This window comes from Oncorhynchus kisutch, linkage group LG17 (assembly GCF_002021735.2).
Source record: "Oncorhynchus kisutch isolate 150728-3 linkage group LG17, Okis_V2, whole genome shotgun sequence".
In the NCBI taxonomy this organism is placed as follows: Eukaryota; Metazoa; Chordata; class Actinopteri; order Salmoniformes; family Salmonidae; genus Oncorhynchus; species Oncorhynchus kisutch.
In genome coordinates, this window is record NC_034190.2 from 28,960,936 (window position 1) to 28,983,566 (window position 22,631).

At 40.2% G+C, this 22,631-nt stretch overlaps 1 protein-coding gene across 5 annotated transcripts in view; it reads right to left on the bottom strand.

Moving 5' to 3' along the window:
- LOC109875608 (ras/Rap GTPase-activating protein SynGAP) overlaps positions 1-22,631 on the bottom strand; it is a 110,115-nt gene that overhangs the window by 22,314 nt on the left and 65,170 nt on the right. For 4 of the 5 annotated variants that reach the window (XM_031793504.1, XM_031793506.1, XM_031793505.1 and 1 more), the window contains 7 exons: positions 3,110-3,204; positions 2,049-2,170; positions 1,495-1,648; positions 1,211-1,309; positions 845-1,084; positions 400-735; positions 92-236 (listed from right to left, as the gene is read on the bottom strand). In XM_031793504.1, coding sequence (XP_031649364.1) covers positions 92-236; positions 400-735; positions 845-1,084; positions 1,211-1,309; positions 1,495-1,648; positions 2,049-2,170; positions 3,110-3,204 — 1,191 coding nt within the window. Of the gene's footprint in view, positions 1-91; positions 237-399; positions 736-844; positions 1,085-1,210; positions 1,310-1,494; positions 1,649-2,048; positions 2,171-3,109; positions 3,205-3,337; positions 3,386-22,631 lie in introns of those variants that run through there. The other variant, XM_031793508.1, reaches the window with a different exon arrangement.

Below are 22,631 nucleotides of genomic sequence, written 5' to 3' on the forward strand. Positions count from 1 at the left end.
TTGAATGATTTCAAATAGTATTTGAACCCAGGTCTTGATTTGGTCATTTTACACTGGTATTGGTATAAAATAAAATAATTTGCAGTTTTACCTATGGCATCCTTGAGGTACCGGTGCCCTATCAATTTGAGGTACTCCTCTATGGCTTTAGTAGCAAGGGTGTTCTCTCGAAAGATCAGATGCTCTCGTTCCATGAATCTATCCACCTCGCACATCGCCATGTCTGACAGGAAGTCCTGAAAAAAGAACATGCTCCTCAAACAAACAACACAAACACATTGTACAACAGACACAGGGGCCAGGAAAGATGCTACAGGCCTCATTTACAATAACCTCAGAAAGAGGTTACTCTACAACAGGAGTGCTTGGCCACCTCTGCTTTAGTGCCTTCCTTCCTACCTTCGCCTTGCCCGTGCTCTGGAGAATGTGCACCAGCGCGAACGCCACCTCCTCTTTGCTTTTGACACTGAGCAGAGGCTCCAGCACGGCACACAGCGTACGGTAGTTATTGGTGATGTACTCAGCGAACTCCTTGTACAGCTCCATGGGCAGGATACTCATGGTCTGGTAGCGGGACTTGAGGCGGATTGAGGCATTGATGACCTTGCCACCGCCTACACCGCCACCCTTAGCCAAAGCACTGGGCTGGATCACCGGATACCACTGCTCCACAAACTGCCTGCCTGTGATGCTCGATATGGGGATAGTGACCAGGCCGAGGTACGTGCTCTTCTCCTAGGTTAGAGAACAGAACGGAGAATAGAATAGAAGTAAATATTTGAGTAACTCTGCAAACACAAAAGATACACAAGGAAAAATACAACCGCCATAGACAGACACACACCTTGCGTCGCTTTTTGTCTGTCTCCTTGTAAAGGTGCAGGCGTAGGCTACGAATGGCAGGCAAGTTGTTGAACTCAAAGTGCTCGCCCCAGAAGACAGTGTCCGTGCGGGGCTTGCTGGTGGTGCGAGCGTACAGCATGTCATCCAGACACAGCTCACAATAGTACCGCTTCTTAGGAGGAAGGTCCCTGGCCTCAATGATCCACAGCTTAAGCACATTGTCCACCCTTCGACTATTGTCCTAAAATGGGAGCATTGGAGAGAGAGGTGAAGACTGCTGAAACTAATGGAGATGAAAGGCATTTTGATAAAAGGCATTTTGAGTGTGGACTGCAAGCAGGGTCCTTGTTCCTCTCTATTTTTTCACCTTGTTGGGCTTGACAGCTCTCTGTAGATTCTCAATCCATTTGTCTCTCTCTGCAGCCGAGCGGCAGGCAAAGCATTTTGTCCCTGAAATGGTGGTCACCTACAGTCAAACAGACACAGAAGTGAATTCATCAATGATATAGTTTGTTGCTTGTTAGTGTGTAACAGTTGATCAATTACTATCACCATGACACATCAACTTGGTAGACTGAGCTGTAATAACTGTTTTAGATTTAATATTAGGAGAGATACTATACACTATTTTTCTCTCAGAAGGGCAGTCACCTCAAAGCAATACTCCTGGCCCAATATGCTGGAGTGGACAGGTTTGATGACAGCATCTTCATCCAGCGTGAGGTCCAGAGCCTCCGCTGCACTGCTAGGGGAAAGCAGGGACTCATGAGAGTGGGACTCCTTGAAGCTCTGCATTAGACGTGTCCTTGAGAGAGAAAGACAGAGAGAGAGAGAGAGAGAGAGAGAGAGAGAGAGAGAGAGAGAGAGAGAGAGAGAGAGAGAGAGAGAGAGAGAGAGAGAGAGAGAGAGAGAGAGAGAGAGAGAGAGAGAGAGAGAGAGAGAGAGAGAGAGAGGTTAAGACACACTGTGGTCCCATTACAATGTTAAGGGAAACAGTGCATTGAAACAAGCACTGCTAAACATAAAATCTGGTACCAGGTAGGGCTAAAAATTGTGTTAAATTCTTGCAATAAGTACCCAAAAGTAACCACTGTTAACATAAACTGTACATATTGGAAAACACAGGTAAATACACAAAACAAGGAGTGTAAAATAAATATTTATAGAGTGTCACACATCCAATCGTTTGGGAAAGCGTTACCTACCTCTCCTGATCAGCACTACGGAAACGGGGTAGAATCATGTGGCGGAAGCTGCTGGTTCGATCCAGCTTGGGCTGGCTCTTTGCCCTTTTGATGGAGCCCTTCAACTTTCGACTGAGGAAGCTCTGTTGGGGACAAGATTGGAGACCATTACACAGGTGGAGATGTCCATTTCATTAAAAAAAAATGTAATTTAGCAGAAGCTCTTGTAATTTGCTCCAGACTGACTTACAATCAGTGCATTAAACCCTTCTTTCAAAATAGGACGCTATCTGCGAAATCAGTGTTAGCATGAATCCATGTTATTGGTAGTGGTGATGGTTGTGGTACTGATGGAGGTTGAGGAGAGGAACCCACTTTGGAAGTGTTTGTGTTTTGCTTCCTTCAGATGACCACTGGAGGAGCCTATTGGGCTACAGATGAAGCAACAATGGCTAATTCAATAATGTTCTTTCAGTGGGCTATGCGAATTCAGCCACTAAGATGGATGGTGTAAGCCTATTTGAAGACTTGAAAACTCAACTGGCATGAGGTTGAACTGGTGAAATGTACAGGTGTATCCCATACTGCTATAATGTACTTTTAATTTGGAATCAGTAAATTATTAGCATTACAGTTAGCCTACTATCTATTACTAGCCTCCTGAGTGGCGCAGCAGTCTAAGGCACTGCATTGCAAGGCTAGAGGTGTCACTACAGACCCTGGTTTGTTCCCAGGCTGTGTCACAACCGGCAGTGATCGGGAGTCCCATAGGGCGGTGCACAATTGGCACAGCATGGTCCGGGTTAGGGGTGTGTTTGGCCTGGGGGGGGTAGACCGTCATTGTAAATAAGAATTTGTTCTTAAACTGACTTGCCTAGTTAAATAAAGGTTAAATAAAAAATGAAAGAATGACTATTATCAATTCTGCTCTGAACAAAAGAGAACAGGGTAATGAGGGAGAATAATGATAGAGAGCAGGAAGTGAAGCTAATAGTGGGTAGCACTTTATTGTATGGCTCAGAATAAGTGGAAATGACACGATAATAATGGAAAGAGGTAATATAGCATTTTCGAGTACTTACTTGTTGTCTGAAGGGTTGTTGGGGGGCAGTGGGAGGGATTTCCATGCTTGGCTGTCTCGCAGTGGCAATGCTCTTCCTGCGAGCGCGAGCGTGCTCTGTGAGAGAGAGAGAGTAAATCTCAGTAAGACAAAATAATGGTGTTCCAAAAAAGGTCCAGTTGCCAGGACCACGAATACAAATTCCATCTAGACACCGTTGCCCTAGAGCACACAAAAAAACGATACATACCTTGGCCTAAACATCAGCGCCACAGGTAACTTCCACAAAGATGTGAACGATCTGAGAGACAAGGCAAGAAGGGCCTTCTATGCCATCAAAAGGAACATACAGTTTAAGTCAGAAGTTTACATACACATACATTTAAATACATTTCAACTCAGTTTTTCAATTCCTGATATTTAATCATAGTAAAAAGTATAGTCTGAGGTCAGTTAGGATCACCATTTTATTTGAAGAATGTGAAATACCAGAATAATAGCAGAGAATGATTTATTTCAGCTTTATTTCTTTCATCACATTCCCAGTGGGTCAGAAGTTTACATACACTCAATTAGTGTTTGGTAGCATTGCCTTTACATTGTTTAACTTGGGTCAAACGTTTCCAGTAGCGTTTCACAACCTTCCCACAATAAGTTGGGTGAATTCTGGCCCATTCCTCCTGACAGAGCTGGTGTAACTGAGTCAGGTTTGTAGTCCTCCTTGCTCGCATACGCTTTTTCAGTTCTGCCCACTAATTTTCAATTGGATTGCGGTCAGGGCTTTGTGATGGCCACTCCAATACCTTGACTTTGTTGTCCTTAAGCCATTTTGCCACAACTTTGGAAGTATGCTGGGGGTCATCGTCCATTTGGAAGACCCATTTGCGACCAAGCTTTGACGTCCTGACTGATGTCTTGAGATGCTGCTTCAATATATCCACATCATTTTACTTCCTCAAAATGCCAGCTATTTTGTGAAGTGCACCAGTCCCTCCTGCAGCAAAGCACCCCCACAACATGAGGATAGTGTTCTTCAGCTTGCAAGCCTCCCACTTTTTCCTCAAAACATAACGATGCTCATTATGGCCAAACAGTTCTATTTTTGTTTCATAAGACCAGAGGACATTTCTCCAAAAAGTACGATCTTTGTCCCCATGTGCAGTTGCAAACTGTAGTCTGGCATTTTTATGGCTGTTTTGGAGCAGTGGTTTCCTCCTTGCTGAGCGGCCTTTCAGGTTATGTCGATATAGGACTCGTTTTACTGTGGATATAAATACTTTTGTACCCGTTTCCTCCAGCATCTCCACAAGGTCCTTTGCTGTTGTTCTGGGATTGATTTGCACTTTTCGCACCAAAGTACGTTCATCTCTAGGAGACAGAATGCATCTCCTTCCTGAGCGGTATGACGGCTGCGTGGTCCCATGGTGTTTATACTTGCGTACTATTGTTTGTACAGGTGAACGTGGTACCTTCAAGTGTGTGGAAATTACTCCCAAGGATGAACCAGACTTGTGGAGGTCTACAATTTATTTTCTGAGATCTTGGCTGATTTCTTTTGATTTTCCAATGATGTCAAGCAAAGAGGAGTTTGAAGGTAGGCCTTGAAATACATCCACAGGTATACCTTCACTTGACTCAAATAATGTAAATTAGCCTACCAGAAGCTTCTAAAGCCCTGACATCATTTTCTGTAATTTTCCCAGCTGTTTCAAGGCACAGTCAACTTAGTGTATGTAAACTTCTGACCCATTGGAATTGTGATACAGTGAGTTATAAGTGAAATAATTTGTCTGTAAACAATTTTTTGAAAAATGACTCCAACCTAATGTAAACTTTCGACTTCAACTGTATGTAAAATTCGACATAGCAATTAGGATCTGGCTTAAAATACTTGAATCAGTTATAGAACCCATTGCCCTTTATGGTTGTGAGTTCTGAGGTCCGCTCACCATCCAAAGAATTCATAAAATGGGACAAAGCCCAAATTGAGACTGCATGCAGAATTCTGCAAAAATATCCTCCATGTACAATGTAAAACACAAAATAATGCATGCAGAGCAGATTTTGGCCGATACTACTAATGATCAACATCCAGAAAAGAGACGTTAAGTTCTACAACCACCTAAAAGGAAGCGATTCCAAAAGCCATCAACAACAGAGAAATTAACCTGGAGACAGGCCGCCTAAGCAAGCTGGTCCTGGGGCTCTGTTCACAAACACAAACAGACCCTACAGAGCCACAGGACAGTAACACAGTTAGACCCAACCAAATCATGAGAAAACAAAAATATAATTACTTGAGACGTTGGAAAGAATTTACAAAAAAAACAGAGCAAACTAGAATGCTATTTGGCCCTAAACAAAGAGTACATGGTGGCAGAATACCTGACCACTGTGACTGACCCAAAATTAAGGAAATCTTTGACCATGTACAGACTCAGCAAGCAAAGACTTGCTATTAAGAAAGGCCGCCGAAGGCAGACCTGGCTCTCAAGAGAAGACAGGCTATGTGCACACTGCCCACAAAATGAGGTGGAAACTGAGCTGCACTTCCTAACCTCCCGACATATGTATGAACATGGAAAGGCGGCAATCAGTGAAGAACAAACACCATTGTAAATACAACCTATATTTATGTTTATTTATTTTCCCTTTTGTACTTTAACTATTTGCACACAATTACAACACTGTATATAGATGTAATATGACATTTGAAATATCGTTATTCTTTAGGAATGTGTAACGAGTGTAACGTTTACTGTTAATTTGTTATTGTTTATTTCACTTTTGTTTATTATCTATTTCACTTGCTTTGGCAATGTAAAGATATGTTTCCCATGCCTATAAAGCCCATTCAATTGAAAATTAGAGAAAGAGAGGGGGTGGGGGGGCAGAGAGAGGGTCAAAGAGAGAAAAGAGATAAGGAACACCAGAACCTTAAAAAGTGCAACCTGAAACTGTCACCATGGGAAAAAGTACAAGATTAGTCCAAATTCGAACAAAAAAATACAAACACAAGCAAAACTTTTGTTCTGAGAAGTTCTAAATGTTAGAGAGGCGTGTTTGTTCTATTTAAGTGATAATGCCAGAGAAGCCGCTGTTTGGAGCATGTATTGGCACGGGTGTTGTTAGGCCCGAGACGAAGTCGAGATAAAGGATGAAGAAATCACAAGTACAGTTTGTCAGCTACACAATAAATAAATGTTAGCCATATGTCCACGTCATGTGTGTCTACATTCAGAAGCAGATCAAGAAGTAGGCCACCAGCAAAATTACGTGAACATGGAAAATAACCACCAACTGGCGAGCAGACTACATTAAAATAATCCTTAGAATAAGGGCAGATGAGAATTAGAATCTGCGTCAACACTTCTGTTCCCCCGACATCATCTCGCCAAGTGGCTGAGGGAGCTTCAGTTGGCTAGCCAACAGGGGAAGTCAATTATATAAGAATAGGACTGCCTCTACTCTACTATTACACAACTTATAACACAAGGTCATCGACTTTGTTCGTTAGAGCAATGGTAACTTGAATATCTTAAAACCACAACACCAAGATGGTTGCCAGACTGTAAACAAGAGCTGCTCTTATGTTCAGCTATTTTCTACCAATTCTATTTCTATGGTTACACACATGTTCACTCTAAGCTGCATGCACAGCTCCCCCCGAACTGCCGCCCAGAAGCCAACAGAGAGAACGAGACTGAATTTGACAAAACTTTCTAGAATGGTGGTCACCAAACAGTCGAGCGCGATCCACTGGTCGATCTCCAAGGAATTAATTTCTGTAAAAACCCCAAAGATATTGTTTTTATTAGTCTCGGGCTGTTGCCGGTAGATCCACGCGATTCAGCTGCCCTGTGCTCCGGGTAGGATAACTTTTGCCATTTTGTTCCAGTTCATGTGCCTGAAGGTACAAACTCTTCCTTCCCGGCGGGTCCAGAGAGCAAATCATGTGCACTATAAACTTACCGGATGCCTCAGATGACCGTGTCTGCAGCAATGTAGCAGCAATAAGATACGGCACAGCACAGTTGATACTGTGCAGATTTCAAAACGTTTAAAACCATGACTAGAGAGAGACTGTCAACGACTGCAGCAAATATATGCTGTTTTTAGGAGTGAGTTCATGTTTAAGTTCTTACTCAGCACTGTCAACACTTTGTGTTCAACACTTATATAAACTATAAAATGCACATTCTTCCTATTTCGTCTCAGCACTACAACAAGCACTGCAGCAGTAATTAATGAGTAGTAAAGTGTATCTATAGGTTTGCGTTGTTGTTATTAGCGGTTTGGGGGTCTTTTTAAATAGCGAGGAATATTTAACTTTCTCTGTTCATAGCAGTAACATAAATGTGTGCATGAGGCAGAAATAATGCGGTGCGACTCGAGTTTCACCATCAGTCAGTGTCAGTGGAGGAAAGGGAGAGCAGAGGGTTGAGAGGCGGACCCTCAGTCCCTCCACTGAGACTGACCATCAGATGCTGTCACCATCAGCCCAGTAAAATACAAATAAAAAGCAAATGATTTAAATGTATGCTCATTCAGCTGTGCTTCACAAGTAATACAACAACGGATCTATCAGCGGTGTGATCATATAGCCTACCTTAAATGTAGAAATATAATGTAAAAAATGGCCCAAACAACAATACATTGGCTGGGCAATTCAAGAAAGTCAACATGCGGTGATAATGTACTGGGCCTATATTGTAGCTTACTGCATAAACCTCACTGCTACAGTACTGTTATTAATGCATTAATGTTACATAGGCTTACATTTTTTTTTAAGTAATGTTTAAAAAAATTGGACCGGTAGATCTCGGCTTGCATTTTGACTCAAAGTGATCTTGACTCAGAAAAGGTTGGTGACCACTGTTCTAGGGTTTTCCCTGTTTATACTATCAACGTTTACCCTTTACTGTGGCATTTGTGATTGAATCAACGCAATATTATCCACTTTCAATGCAACATACGGTAACAAAACAAACTATGCAAGATATTTTGTTGCAGGCAGAACACATTGGAGTAGGATTCTATTGCATTGACACGCACTACTCAGCCCGTAATCTACCCAGACCTGTGCGGCATAAACAATCAGAGCTGCAGTAGTCCTATATGCAAATAGACCATTGCCATACATGGATCTGTGTCATTTACATTCAACTGGACTGTGTTTACAGCATGAGTGGCCATGAGTAGATGCACTTGTTTTGAGATCAAAGCGAGAGCTGCATGTAGCCACGTGTGCACATTTAGTTCATATCCTTTGCTAGTTAGTGAGTTATTAGCCCAGTTATAGATCACCTGTAGTCAGCATTAGGGGAGTGATTGCTTCCTACAAGACCACAAAACATGCACTTTTCTAGACATCTTAGAAAATCAAGTCAGGTAAAGAGCTTTTTTGCATCAAAGGAGCAGTGAGCAGTGTTGTATTTTGAGACGGGCTTGAATAAGCTAAGTAGTCAGTAGGCAGAGAGTAGCATAATTTGTCTGATTCTCTGTATTAATGGTATGGGAATAATAATGCATTTTATTTTGTAAAGTGGTTTCTTGCATCACACAACACAACAACATTTTCAGTCAGCTCCTTGTCTGAGGTGGATAAACAGGTTAATGTAACCTTTTAATACATATTAAGGCACCATAAATACTCTCCTTCTATCTGTTCTTCTCTCCCACGCACTTTTTTTACATAATTCCAGCTGTGTACTCCCCCTCCTCTCGTCTCTATCTATCTGTCATCCATCATGTAGGTCTACATTCAGAAGCAGATCAAAAAGTAGGCCACCAGCAAAATTATGTGAACATGGAAAATAACCACCAACTGGCAAGCAGACTACATTAAAATACTCCTTGGAACATGGGCAGAATAGAATTATCATCTGCGTCAATACGTTTGTTCCCCCGACTCCATCAAGTCAAGTGGCTGAGGGAGCTTCAGTTGGCTAGCCAACAGGGGAAGTCAATTATATAAGAATAGGACTGCCTCTACTCTACTATTACACAACCTATAACACAAGGTCATCGACTTTGTTCCTTAAAGTAATGGTAACTTGAATATCTTAAACCATGCCACCAAGATGGTTGCCAGACTGTAAACAAGAGCTGCTCTCATGTTCAGCTATTTTCTATCAATTCTATTTGTATGGTTAAACCCACACCAATGTTCACTCTAAGCTGCACACGTGCATAGCCCCGAGACTGCCCATGCAGCTCCCCCAGGACTGCCGCACAGATGCCTACTGAGAGAAGCACGAGATTGAACTTCACTAAACTTTCTAGAGCAGTGGTCACTAAACGGTCGATCTCCAAGGCATTTCTAGTCGAGCACCAAACATTTCTGTAAAAAAACAACGAATAAAGCCTTGTGTTTTTGTATTAGTCTCGGGCTGTTGCCGGTAGGTGCATGTGATTCAGCTGCCCTACACTCCGGGTAGGCAAACTGTTGCCATTTTGTACCATTTCATGTGTCTGAAGGTACAAACTCTTCCTTCCCGGCAGGCCCAGAGATCAAATTAAGTGCAATATAAGCTAACCGCTGGCCAATCGGATGGCTCAGATGACCGTGTCTGCAGTAACGAAGCAGGCATACAAAAAAAGTCCAGCAAAGTTGATACTGTGAGATTTTTTTTTTTTTTTAAGAATTACTAGAGAGAGACTGTCAATGAATACAGCAAAGAGCTGCTGTTTTTATGAGTGAGTTCATGTTTAAGTTCTTACTCAGCACTGTCAACACTTTGTGTTCAACACTTTTATAAGCCATAAAATGCACGTTCTTCCTATTTCCACCCAGCGCTACAACAAGCACTGCAGTAGTAATGAATGAGTAGGAAAGTGTATCTATAGGCTTGCGTTGTTATTATTAGTGGCTTTAGTCTTTTTTAATAGCGAGGAATATTTCACTTTCTCCGTTCATAGCAGTAACAACATGAATTTGTGCTTTAGGGTGAAATAATGCGGTACAACTCGAGTTTCACCATCAGCTGGAAGATTGTGCCTTCTTTGGTTCAGTGTCAAATCAAATGTTATTGGTCACATACAAGTGTTTAGCAGACCGTCACCCTAATGTCCTCAGAATAGGGAGTTACATTTCCGTCAAGGGGCTTAAATAGGATTGGGAGAGAGGGCCGTGTTTCATAGTTTACAACCACTGTCTGTTCACATGGGCGGGGCCACTGAGTTGGCAGAGTTCACTCTATGACAAACTGCTCTCTCATTAAGAAGCTAAATTACATTTAATCTTTTCACAAATAGTTTCATATTTAAACATTTAAATTGACAACAATTCCATGTGAATCTGAAAACTATATAATGTGTAGACTTTCCAAGATAGAGTTTATGTCGTCCTTTCATCAGTAATCATGTCTCAGACGCCAACTGAACTGACATCATATTCATTAAGTCCCAACGCATATTTTCAACTGGTTGGATTAGTGAAATATGGTTCCGTTTCCCATCTTTTGATGTCACCAGAATCTCTATGTTAACAAAGGGCTTTTCAAGAGTAAATTCTATAGGATAGAGAGAAACGGGGGGAAAGGTATTTATGGGGGTCATAAACCTCCCCCATCAAGCCAAGTCATGACAATAGGCTTACATTTTTTAAAGTCATGTTAAAAAAATTGGAGTGGTTGATCTTGGCTTGCCTTTTGACTCAAAGGGATCTTGACTCAGGAAAGGTGTAATGAACATGAGGGGAGACAGAGAGCTGGTCTCAAGCGCAGGGCGCAGCAGGTGTTTATTGCAAAGGACCACAGGAGGAGGCAGGTAGCTGGTTCCAGGGGCAGGGAGAAGGTCATACACAGGGGTCCAAAAGTGCAACAGTATAGGCAGGGAGAAGGCTAGTCCGGGAGATCAGGCAATAGGTAGATAACAGGAAATGTGATAGGCTAAAGTACAGGCAGGGAATAGGCAAAAGGCGTCGTTTGTGAGGCAGGCAAAAACTATTAAACATGGGAGGAGTAAATCACGGGGAAAAAAGAGCTCTGAAAGATATCTGTCACAAAGCAAACAATACCTCACAGTGATGGGGTGCAAAGATCTGAACTAAATAGTGTCTGATAATGACATACAGGTGTGTGAACAGGTGATTAGAATTCAGGTGATTGGGATCTAGAGAGTGAGCTAAGTTCAGTGGATCTAGGTGTTTGAGAGTGTGAGCTGGAAAGTGGGCTAGAAAGTGAGCTGCGTTCAGGGATCTACATGTTTGAGGGTGTGAGTTGGAAGCAGACGTTACAAAAATGTTTGTGACCACTGTTCTTGAGTTTTCCCTGTTAATATCTATCAACCTTTTCCTTTACTGTGGTAACTGTGATCGAATCAACGCAATATTATCCACTTTCAGTGCAACATACCGAAACAAAACAAACTATGCAAGATATTTTGTTGTAGGCAGAACACATCGGAGTAGGATTCTATTGCATTGACACACACTACTCAGCCAGTAGTCTACCCAGACCCATGTAGCATAAACAATCAGAGCTGCAGTAGTCCTATATTCAAATAGACCATTGCCATATATGGATCTGTGCCATTTACTTTGAACTGGACTGTGTTAACAGCATGAGCGGTCGTGAGTAGATTCACTTGTTTTGAGATCAATGCGAGAACTGCATGTAGCCACGTGTGCACATTTTGTTCAGATATTTTACTAGTTGAGTTATTAGACCAGTTATAGATAACTTGTAGTCAGCAATATGGGAGTGATTGCTCCATACAAGAGCACAAAATGTGTACATTTCTAGACATCTTAGAAGGTAAACAGATTTTTTATTAACTTAAAGGAGTAGTATTTTGAGACAGGTATGAATAAGCTACGAAGCCAATAGGCAGAGGGTAGTATAATATGTCTGATTCTCTGTATTAATGGTATGGGAATAATAATTCATTTTATTTTGTAAAGTGGTTTCTTGCATCAAACAACACAACAACATTTTCAGTCATCTTCTTGTCTGAGGTGGATAAACAGGTTAATGTCAAGCCCTGCATGTTTTTTTTCTTCTCAAAAGTCTCATGGAATGTAGGCCTACATTGAACAACACACATTGGCTGCCACTATAGGCTAATGATATGAGCTATTTCCATGTTAAAATGTTATAGGATTTTCTCCATTGTTTTGGATGGTAGGCCACTCTGGTAATCTACATGGCCACTGTTAAAACTGTAACTTAAAGCGGGTACAGCCTCAGTGTTCACAGTAAACACATGCTGGAAGTAGCACAGAATTTTCACAGCTTTCAAGTTCACGCTCAGTAGACCTGAAATTTGCTCAGTGCCGAAACAAATTTGAGGGAACATTGACCCACACCCCTTTTATTTTCCCCGAAATATCTGACACTCCTGGTTACATTCTCCTCAGTTTCCCAGTGGATACTTAAGGCACCATAAATACTCACTCTCCTTCTTTCTATCTGTTCTTCTCTCCCACGCACTTTTTTACATAATTCCAGTGGTGTACTTCCCCTCCTCTCATTTCTTTCTATCTGTCATCCTCCCCTCCCCTCAACTCTGCACGCTCTCTTCTCTCTCTTTTTTCATTCTATCCTGCTGTCTAACAAATTTCCCCTCCTAGTCATTTCTCTTAGAAGGGCAACATATTTTAATGTGAGTTGATACATATCAATTAGTGAAGAAAAAATAACAGACCCTAAAAGCTGACCCTTATTTAGGTTGTATACATACATACATACATACATACATACATACATACATACATACATACATACATACATACATACATACATACATACATACATACATACATACATACATACATACATACATACATACATACATACATACATACATACATACATACATACATACAGTACATGCATGCACACAACCACCCACACAAATCCTTATGAAAGTCTTGACTAATTTTCATTTTAAAAAGAGACCTGTTTATAACAGCTGTTGAAGTGCATTACGTCTTAGACCTATGCTGTATTGTATGTAATGGATAGTAGAATTCAATAGATTCCATGTATTGTACATCATGAGGTAATAAGTAACGTGTGTTCTCCAGATAGAACAAATAAAATAGGAAGAGTTTAACGAATTTCGTCCCACAGTCTTAAATAATGTATATTATTCCATTATTCCAGATTGGAAAGATGTACAATCTGAGGTACCGTAGATTATCACCAAAATATAACTGCCCCAGTCATTGATGTGTAAACAGCTTTAAAACAGTACTTATCTACCATGGACCTGAACAAGGAATCAACATAGATTTGTATTAATATGTGTGCTGGCAATGTTTTACTGGATTCGGCTCTCAACATCAATATTCAGCCAGCCTTTTCCAGCGTAAATCTGCTGATACACAACAAGGAAATCACATTTGATTTTGAAAGTTCGAACAAGAGTGAAATATGTCCTAATGGAATGCAAGCTTTGATCAATGCGGTGGCATTGCGAAAGTTAGTTTGCTCACTCTCATTGAACATGCATAATTCATCTTGCTGAGGGCAATCGGATGTCGTGAACTGTGAACACCCTGAAATAAGTGCCTATAATAATAAACTATTATATGGACTTACTTCAATATGAGTTGGTAATACAAAAGGCATTCATGAGCACATTCTATGAGGGAGAAAAAAATAAAATCACCACATCGTCCTAGAAAAGGATTCAACTAGAACGTTCACATTGGTTTGCAGGTTTTTGTGGCAATGTTGCAAAACGATGTATGAAAAAAAGATGAGAGATCAACTTTAATGCCAGCCAAGGTTGTGCGCCTGAGCACATTGGTGAGAATGCATCAAACTGCACAGGCCCCATTTAGAATAACCTTGAACATCCCTGCCACAGTGTGACTCAAAGCAGACAAAATCCTGACAAAATCCTGACTACCATAGAGCCATAGACCATTATTTCCATATTTATATCAGATAAAACCAGCATCACCAAAGATCCACCTTGTTTCCTATAAATTTGTATCTAAAAATGCTTTTTCCTCAATCTCATTCACACAGCTGGAACGGTGGAAATTATATTTTCTAACAACCAAGGATTTCACCCTGGTGAATATTTATACAGTGAAGATTCTTTGTAAACTCCATCACCTAGTGTCTGAAATGTCCTGGATAGAATACCCTCTATTTCATAACACATTCTTTGTCTTTTTGTGTCCCAATGACTCACATAGGAAGGGACTGAGTCACATACAGTCGATTCACATATGGATTTAAATTGTTACTAGCCTTTTCATTTCAGAGTAACTATTTTTATTTTATTTAGTGTCACTTGGCTCTCCTAAATGCTACATTGTCCTGAGTAGCATATCTTGACAAAAATAGCATCTTTCCAAAACATGGCCAAATGTGTCATTCAGTACAACCTATTATTTCAGGCTTTAGGTTCTTACAAGATCTTAAAAGTTGATGGTACAGTGCATTGGGAAAGTATTCAGACGCCTTCCCTTTTTCCACATATTGTTACGTTACAGCCTTATTCTAAAATGGATTGAATTAATTGTTTCCCTCATCAATCAACCATATAATGACAAAGCAAAAACAGGTTTTTAGAAATGAGTGCAAATTTATATAATAAAAAAAATGAAATACCTTATTTAGATAAAGTATTCAGACCCTTTTCTATGAGACTCGAAATTGAGCTCAGATGCATCCTGTTTCCATTGATCATCCTTGAGATGTTTCTACAAATTGATTGGAGTCCACCTGTGGTAAATTGATTGGACAAGATTGGGAAAGGCACACACCTGTCTATATAAGGTCTCACAGTTGACAGTGCATGTCAGAGCATAAACCAAGCCATGAGGTCAAAGTAATTGTCCATAGATCTCCGAGACAGGATTGTGTCAAGGTACAGATCTGGGGAAGGGTACCAAAAAATGTTTGCAGCACTGAGGTCCTCAAGAACACATTGGCCTCCATAATTCTTAAATGGAAGAAATTTAGAACCACCAAGAATCTTCCTAGACCTGGCCGTCCGGCCAAACTGAACAATCGAGGAGAAGGGACTTGGACAGGGAGGTGACCAAGAACCTGATAGTCACTCTGACAGAGCTCCAGAGTTCCTCTGTGGAGATGGGAGAACCTTCCACAAGGACAGCCATCTCTGCAGCACTCCACCAATCAGGCCCTGATGGTAGAGTGGCCAGACGGAAGCCACTCCTCGGTGAAAGGCACATGACAGCCCACTTGTATTTGGCCAAAAGGCACCTAAAGGACTCTTAGACGATGAGAAACAAGATTCTCTGGTCTGATTGAACCACGATTGAACTCTTTGACCTGAATGCAGAGCGTCACGTCTGGAGGAAACCAGACACCTCTTATTACCTGGCCAATACCATCCCTACAGTGAAGCATGGTGGTGACAATGTGGGGATGTTTTACAACAGCAGGGAATGGGAGACTAGTTAGGATCTTGGAAAAGATGAACGGACCAAAGTACAGAGAGATCCTTGATGAAAACCTGCTCCAGAGCACTCAGGACCTCAGACTTGTGCGAAGGTTCACCTTCCAACAGGACAACGACCCTAAGCACACAGCCAAGACAATACAGGAGTGGTTTGGGGACAAGTCTCTGAATGTCCTTGAGTGACCGAGCCAGAGCCCGTGCAGCGACACTCCCCATCCAACCTGACAGAGCTTGAGAGGATCTGCAGAGAATAATGGGAAAAACTCCTCAAATACAGGTGTGCCAAGCTTGTACCCAAGAAGACTTGAGGCTGCAATTACTGCCAAAGGTGCTTAAACAAAGTACTGGGTAAAGGGTCTGCATATTTATGTAAATGTAACTTCCATTTTTTTCTTCGTAATAAATTTGCAACAATTTCTAAAAACCTTTTTTTTTTGTCATTATGGGGTATTGTGTGTAGAGAGATCAGGATAAAACTATTTACTCAATTTTAGAATAAGGCTATAATGTAACAACATGTGGAAAAAGTTAAGGGGTCTGAATACTTTCCGAATGCACAATAGAAGACCTGCGCACAAGACCAAGTTACGCACCTCCACGTTATCTCACTGAAAGATCTCAACTACCCAAACATACCTGCCAATATTGATGAGATGGAGAACCAGAGATTTGATCATTTGGCCAAAAACAAACATAGTTGACTGAGTAGAGGCTCCGTTTTACTGTACAGTTTAAGACCACTTTAAACCCAGGTCCAAAAAACAGAGTAACTGCGTACCATACGTTGAAAAAAAAAAAGATTCATACACCAAACACTGTATGTCATACACTCTTGCTCAAAAAGTGACTATGTTCAGTCCAGGCTATTTGATTACATTAGGGACATTATGTGCTGTCAGCCCGTCACTCAGTTTTCTTCAGACCGTACCTAACTGAAAGTGTTTAGTACCGTTCAATTAAGTCTGCTGATACAAGAGTAGAGAGAGTGCCACATCAAATTCAATTCATTTCCCTTTTAATGCACTGTTTAATTAGCAATACTATTAGTCATTATATCAACTTTTCTAAAATGTTTTTTACTGCCTGCTAGACTAATCTAACTGAGGATATTATTGAAAAGGTCTCTTACTGTTCAATAATGCATACATTTTTTTTATCTGAGATTATTTTGTGTTTCTTAGGCCTCATACACATTTACTACAATGTTAACGATAACATTATGAATTGAAATGTTTGTGTTCAAGAGCTCATAACAATGTTGAAAAGGGATAATGTTAGCTAACTTTACAAGGTAGCCAGCCCTATGTTGGTTGAAGAAAAATGTACATTAGCCAACTGTACAACATTTCTACCAGTAGCCTGCAAAGTAAACATTATCAGCTAACAGTACATCGACAAATGCTGCTTGACAGGCAGAGCCCACCAAGGATGGGAAATTAACCTAAACCACTCACACTTGTCAGGTATAGTTCACATTTATTTGAAATCACTCAAACATCCAATTAATGGGGGACAAAACTGAGCGATATCGTGAGTCTATCCTCACGTATCTGAAATGACATGATCAATTGATGTTTACTGGTCATGAAAAGCATGCAGTTGCTTGCTGTATAACTCTGATGATAGAGCTAAATGTGCGCAATTGTTCTGACTAAGGTGATGATATTACAACCAAATAATTCGAATTAATTTAACAATCCCCTGAAAACGGCATGTATTGTCAAACGTTTTACCAGAGCTGGTGTCTCCTTGCCGCCGGCAGGCAAATCAATCACTCTGCACCTTATTGTGACGTTTTATTGATAATGACCTATATCGAACTGTCTCTCTCTCAAATGTACATTTAAATTCACGTTGCTTTATTGGCATGAAAAATATTGCGGCAATATTGCCAAAGCAACAATGTATACAATATGCATTGTAATAAAATTATAAAGAATAAAAAATAATAAGATAAAAAGGTAGTAAATAATAATACTAAAAAAATACAAAAATAACAACAATAAAATGGTAACAGTCAATAGTAGAAATATAATAAATATCAAAGGCTAAACGTGGAAAATGAAACTATAACTAACTTAAAACTAACTTAAAACTAACTAACACTCAGTACTACAGTTACCATCATTACTACTACTACCACCACCATCACTAAACTGCTATCATTTCCATCACCCCTACTACCCATACCACAACTTTTTGGAATAATAAATCACAACAACAATAATAATAAGAGTAATAAGAATAATAACACTAATAATAATAATAATATTAAAAACAATAATACTAAAGTTACTGTTTACTATGCAGATGCTATTATCCAGATGCTATTAGGCTATGGCAGGAAAATATATATTTGGCTGGAAGAGGAGCCATTGCTCCTTCGCCCATGAGTATTTTGTGTTTTTCCTCTGGGTTTAATAAGTTAAAATTTGAAATAAATGTAGAATTTCTGTGAATAATGAATATCTTGGTGGGGAATATTTATCACACTAAAAGAGAAAGTGCATCCTCTGTTTCTACCTCCCCTGTTGTACAGTGACCATATACACACTCCTCTTTGGGTAGCCATGTCTTTTTATGTCTGCCGGTTTCTATTGCCAGCCTGTACTTGGTAAGGATCGGTCTCTGCTTCGTAACTCTGACAGAGTAGAAATAATCAGCCAATTCATATTCTCTGTTTAGGGCCAGACAGCAATTTAGTCGGCTTTGTGATTTTGTTTAGTTTTTTCCAATGTTGTGAATATGAGTCCTTTGATTGTTCATGATTTTATTTATTTATTTATATTTTTTTAAACAGTGCTGGTATCAGCCTGGTTGGTTCGGTTCAACACCAGATGACTGAGAGGGCTCGTTTCAGGGCTCAGCTCTTGAGTTTGATGTGTTTTAAATTGGAGACTTGAATTTGGACTTGAATTTAGGTGTAGCCAAAATGTTCATGATCTTTTCTGTATTTCCATTACCACTGGAAAGCGGCCCAATTCTGCCCTACATGCAATAGTTGGTGTATTTCTTTGGACTTGTCAAATTTTCCCAAAATAATTCTGCATGTAGGGCTTCAATTGGATGTTTGTCCCGCATTTTAAAGTGCAGTTTATTGAGGGGCCCCCAAGCCTCACTAAGAGCTATTAGTTGGATTACGCTCTCAAATATTTTGGTCAAAATTCTAATTGGGGTGTTGATTTTGAATCATTTCATATGTATTGTATACAATGCTCTGCTGGCATTTTCTTTGAGAGCATTCACTGCCATATTACACTTTCCTACAGCTATGGTCAGACCAAGGTATGAGTCATTTTTGTGTGTTCAATTAGGTTGTTGTTCAAGGTGAATGTATACATTTACTGCCAGGGCCCAATTATGGCAATATTGCTCTAGAATATTAAGGTTATGTTGAAGACCTCCTATGCTTTGTGATAGAAGAACCAAATAATCAGCATATAGCAGATATTTTAACTCCGTGTCAAATGGGGCTGCAGAATGGTCCAACCTGTCTGCTAATTCATTGATATAAATGTTGAAATGGTTTGTACTCAAACTGCGGTCTTATCTCACACCTCAACGTCACAAAAATAATTATGTTCGTTGATTTTAGATTTTTATTGCACACTTGTTTTCTGTGTACATACATTTTATTAAGTCACACTAATTAATAAACACGTCCACCTAAAAAAGGGGGCAAAATCTTTGCTTGCTATATTAACTTCAAAAACCTTACCACCAAGCCCACTTTGGAGAATTTTGAAGAATAGACCTTCGTGCCAAATATAATCTAATGCTTTTTAAAGTTAATAAAGCAAGCAAAGATTTTGCCCTATTTGTTTGGGTGGACGTGTTTATTAATTAGTGTGTGTAAGGTGTATTTATGGTCAGTAGTGCGATGGTTGGGGAGGAAGCCAATTTAAAATGTACTTACTACATTCTTTTCTTGAAGAAAAGTTTGAATTAATGAATTTAAAATGCTACAGAAAACCTTTCCCAAGTTGCAGTTTATGCAAATTCCCCTGTAATTATTGGGGTCTGATTTGTCTTGACTTGACTTTTGTGGATAATGGATAGTACCATGTTGAACAATATTAGCACAGAATTTTGCAACTCAGGTGTGCTGTTTTTCAGAATATAATTTCTGATGTTATCTAGACAACAGGCCTTCTTTGGTTTTATATATTTTATCTTTTCATTTTGTTTTTGTTGGGTTATTGGGTAATCTAATGAATTTTGGTTGTTTTTAATGACTGATTCAAGCATGTTAAATGTTTCTTGAATGTCAAATTGGGTATGTTGTAAGTCTTTTTGTGTGATATTTCTGTATAGATGACCAAAATAAGACTGTCATCAAGGCAAAGGGTGTCTACTTTGAAGAGTCTCAAATATAAAATATATTTGTATTTGTTTGGCACTTTTTTAGTTACTCTATGATTATGTGTTATTTCATGGTTTTGATGTCTGCAAAAGCATTCTACAATGTAGAAAATAGTAAAAATAAAGAAAAGCCCTTGAATGAGTAGGTTTTGTCCAAACTTTTGACTGGTACTGTATATATACACACACACACACACACACACACACACACACACACACACACACACACACACACACACACACACACACACACACACACACACACACACACACACACACACATATATACATATATACATATAAATATATACACATACATACACATATAAATATATATATACACATACATACCTGGACACAGCTACTCATTCAAGGTTTTTTTCTTATTTTTTTCCTACATTGTAGCATAATAGTGAAGACGTCAAAACTATGAAATAACACGTATGGAATCAAAAAAAAGAGTGAAACAAAACAAAATAGATTCTTCAAAGAAGCCACCCTTTGCCTTGACAGCATTGCACACTATTGGCATTCTCTCAACCAGCTTCATGAGGTAGTCACCTGGAATGCATTTCAATTAACAGGTGTGCCATGTTAAAAGTTCATTTGTGGAAATTATTTTCTTCTTAATGCGTTTGAGCCAATCAGTTGTGTTGTGACAAGGTAGGGGCGGTATACAGAAGATAGCCGTATTTGGTAAAAGACCAAGTCCATATTATGGCAAGAACAGCTCAAATAAGCAAAGAGAAACAACAGTCCATCATTACTTTAAGACCTGAAGGTCAGTCAATGCGGAAATTTTCAAGAACTTTTAATGTTTCTTCAAGTGCAGTCGCAAAAACCATCAAGAGCTTTGATGAAACTGGCTCTCATGAGGACCGCCGGAGGAAAGAAAGACACAGTTACCTCTGCAGCAGAGGATAAGATCATTACAGTTACCAGCCTCAGAAATTGAAGCCCAAAGAAATGCTTCACAGAGTTCAAGTCTCAACATCAACTCAGAGGAGACTGCGTGAATCAGGCTTTCATTGTCAAATTGTTGCAAATAAACCACTACTAAAGGACACCAATAAGAAGACGTTTGGGCCAAGAAACATGAGCAATGGACATTAGACCGGTGGAAATCTGTCCTTCGGTCTGATGAGTCCAAATGTTTGATTTTTGTTCCAACAGCCGTGTCTTTGTGAGATGCAGAGTAGTTGAACTGATGATCTCTGCATGTGTGGTTCCTACTTCGAAGCATGGAGGAGGAGGTGTGATGTGTGGGGGTGCTTTGTTGGCGACACTGTCAGTGATTTATTTACAGCGATACGCCATCCCATCTGGTTTGAGCTTAGTGGGACTATAATTTGATTAACAACAGGCCAATGACCTAACCCACCTCTGGTGTATGTAAGGGCTTTTTGACCAAGAAGGAGAGTGAAGGAGTGCTGCATCAGATGACCTGGCCTCCACAATCACCCGATCTCAACCCAACTGAGATGGTTAGGGATGAGTCGGACCGCAGAGTGAAGGAAAAACAGCCAACAAGTGCTCAGCATATGTGGGAACTCCTACAATACTGTTGGAAAAGCATGCCAGGTGAAGCTGGTTGAGAGAATGCCAAGAGTGTGCAAAGATGTCATCAAGGCAAAGGGTGTCTACTTTGAAGAATCTAAAATCTACAATATATTTTGATTTGTTTAACACTTTTTGGTTACTACATGATTCCATTTGTGTTATTTCATGTGTGTCAAAACATTTTGACTGGGACGGTATAGACACATATACAGTGCATTTGGAAAGTATTCAGACCTTTTTACTTTTTAAAAATGGTTTTGTTAGGTATAATTTTGTTAGGCCTTATTCTAAAATGTATCAAATATATATATTTTTTACCCTCATTAATCTATACACAATACCCCATAATGACAAAGCAAAAACAGGTTTTTAGAAATGTAGAAAAAACGGGAATATTACATTTAAATAAGTATTCAGACCTTTTACTCAGTACTTTGTTGAAGCACCTTTGGCAGCGATTTCAGCCTTGAGTCTTCTTGTGTATGATTCTACAAGCTTGGCACACCTGTATTTGGGGAGTTTCTCCTGTTCTCCCTGCAGGATCCTCTCAAGCTCTGTCAGGTTGGATGGGGAGAATTGCTGCACAGCTATTTTCAGGTCTCTCAGAGATGTTAGATCGGGTTCAAGTAAGGACTCTGGCTGAGCCCTTCAAGGACATTCAGAGGCTTGTCCCGAAGCCACTCCTGCGTTGTCTTGGCTGTGTGCTTAGGGTCATGGTCCTGTTGGAAGGTGAACCTTCACCCCAGCCTGAGCGCTCTGGAGCAGGTTTTCATCAATGATCTCTCTGTACTTTGCTCCGTTCATCTTTTCCTCGATACAGACTAGTTTCCCAGTCCCTGCCGCTGAAAAACATCCCCACAGCATGATGCTGCCACCACCATGTTTCACCATAGGGATTGTGCCAGGTTTCCTCCAGACGTTATGCTTGGCATTCAGGCCAAAGAGTTCAATCATGGTTTCTTCAGACCAGAGAATCTTGTTTCTGATGGTCTGAGAGTCTTTAAGTGCCTTTTGGCAAACTCCAAGCAAGCTGTCATGACCCTTTACTTAGGAGTGGTTTCTGTCAGGTCACTGTACAATAAAGGCCTGATTGGTGGAGTGCTGCAGAGATTCCACAGAGGAACTCTAGAGCTCTGTCAGAGTAACCATCGGGTTCTTGGTCACCTCCCTGGCCAAGACCCTTCTCCCGATTACTCAGCTCAAATTTTTTTTTGCATCCTTCCCCAGATCTG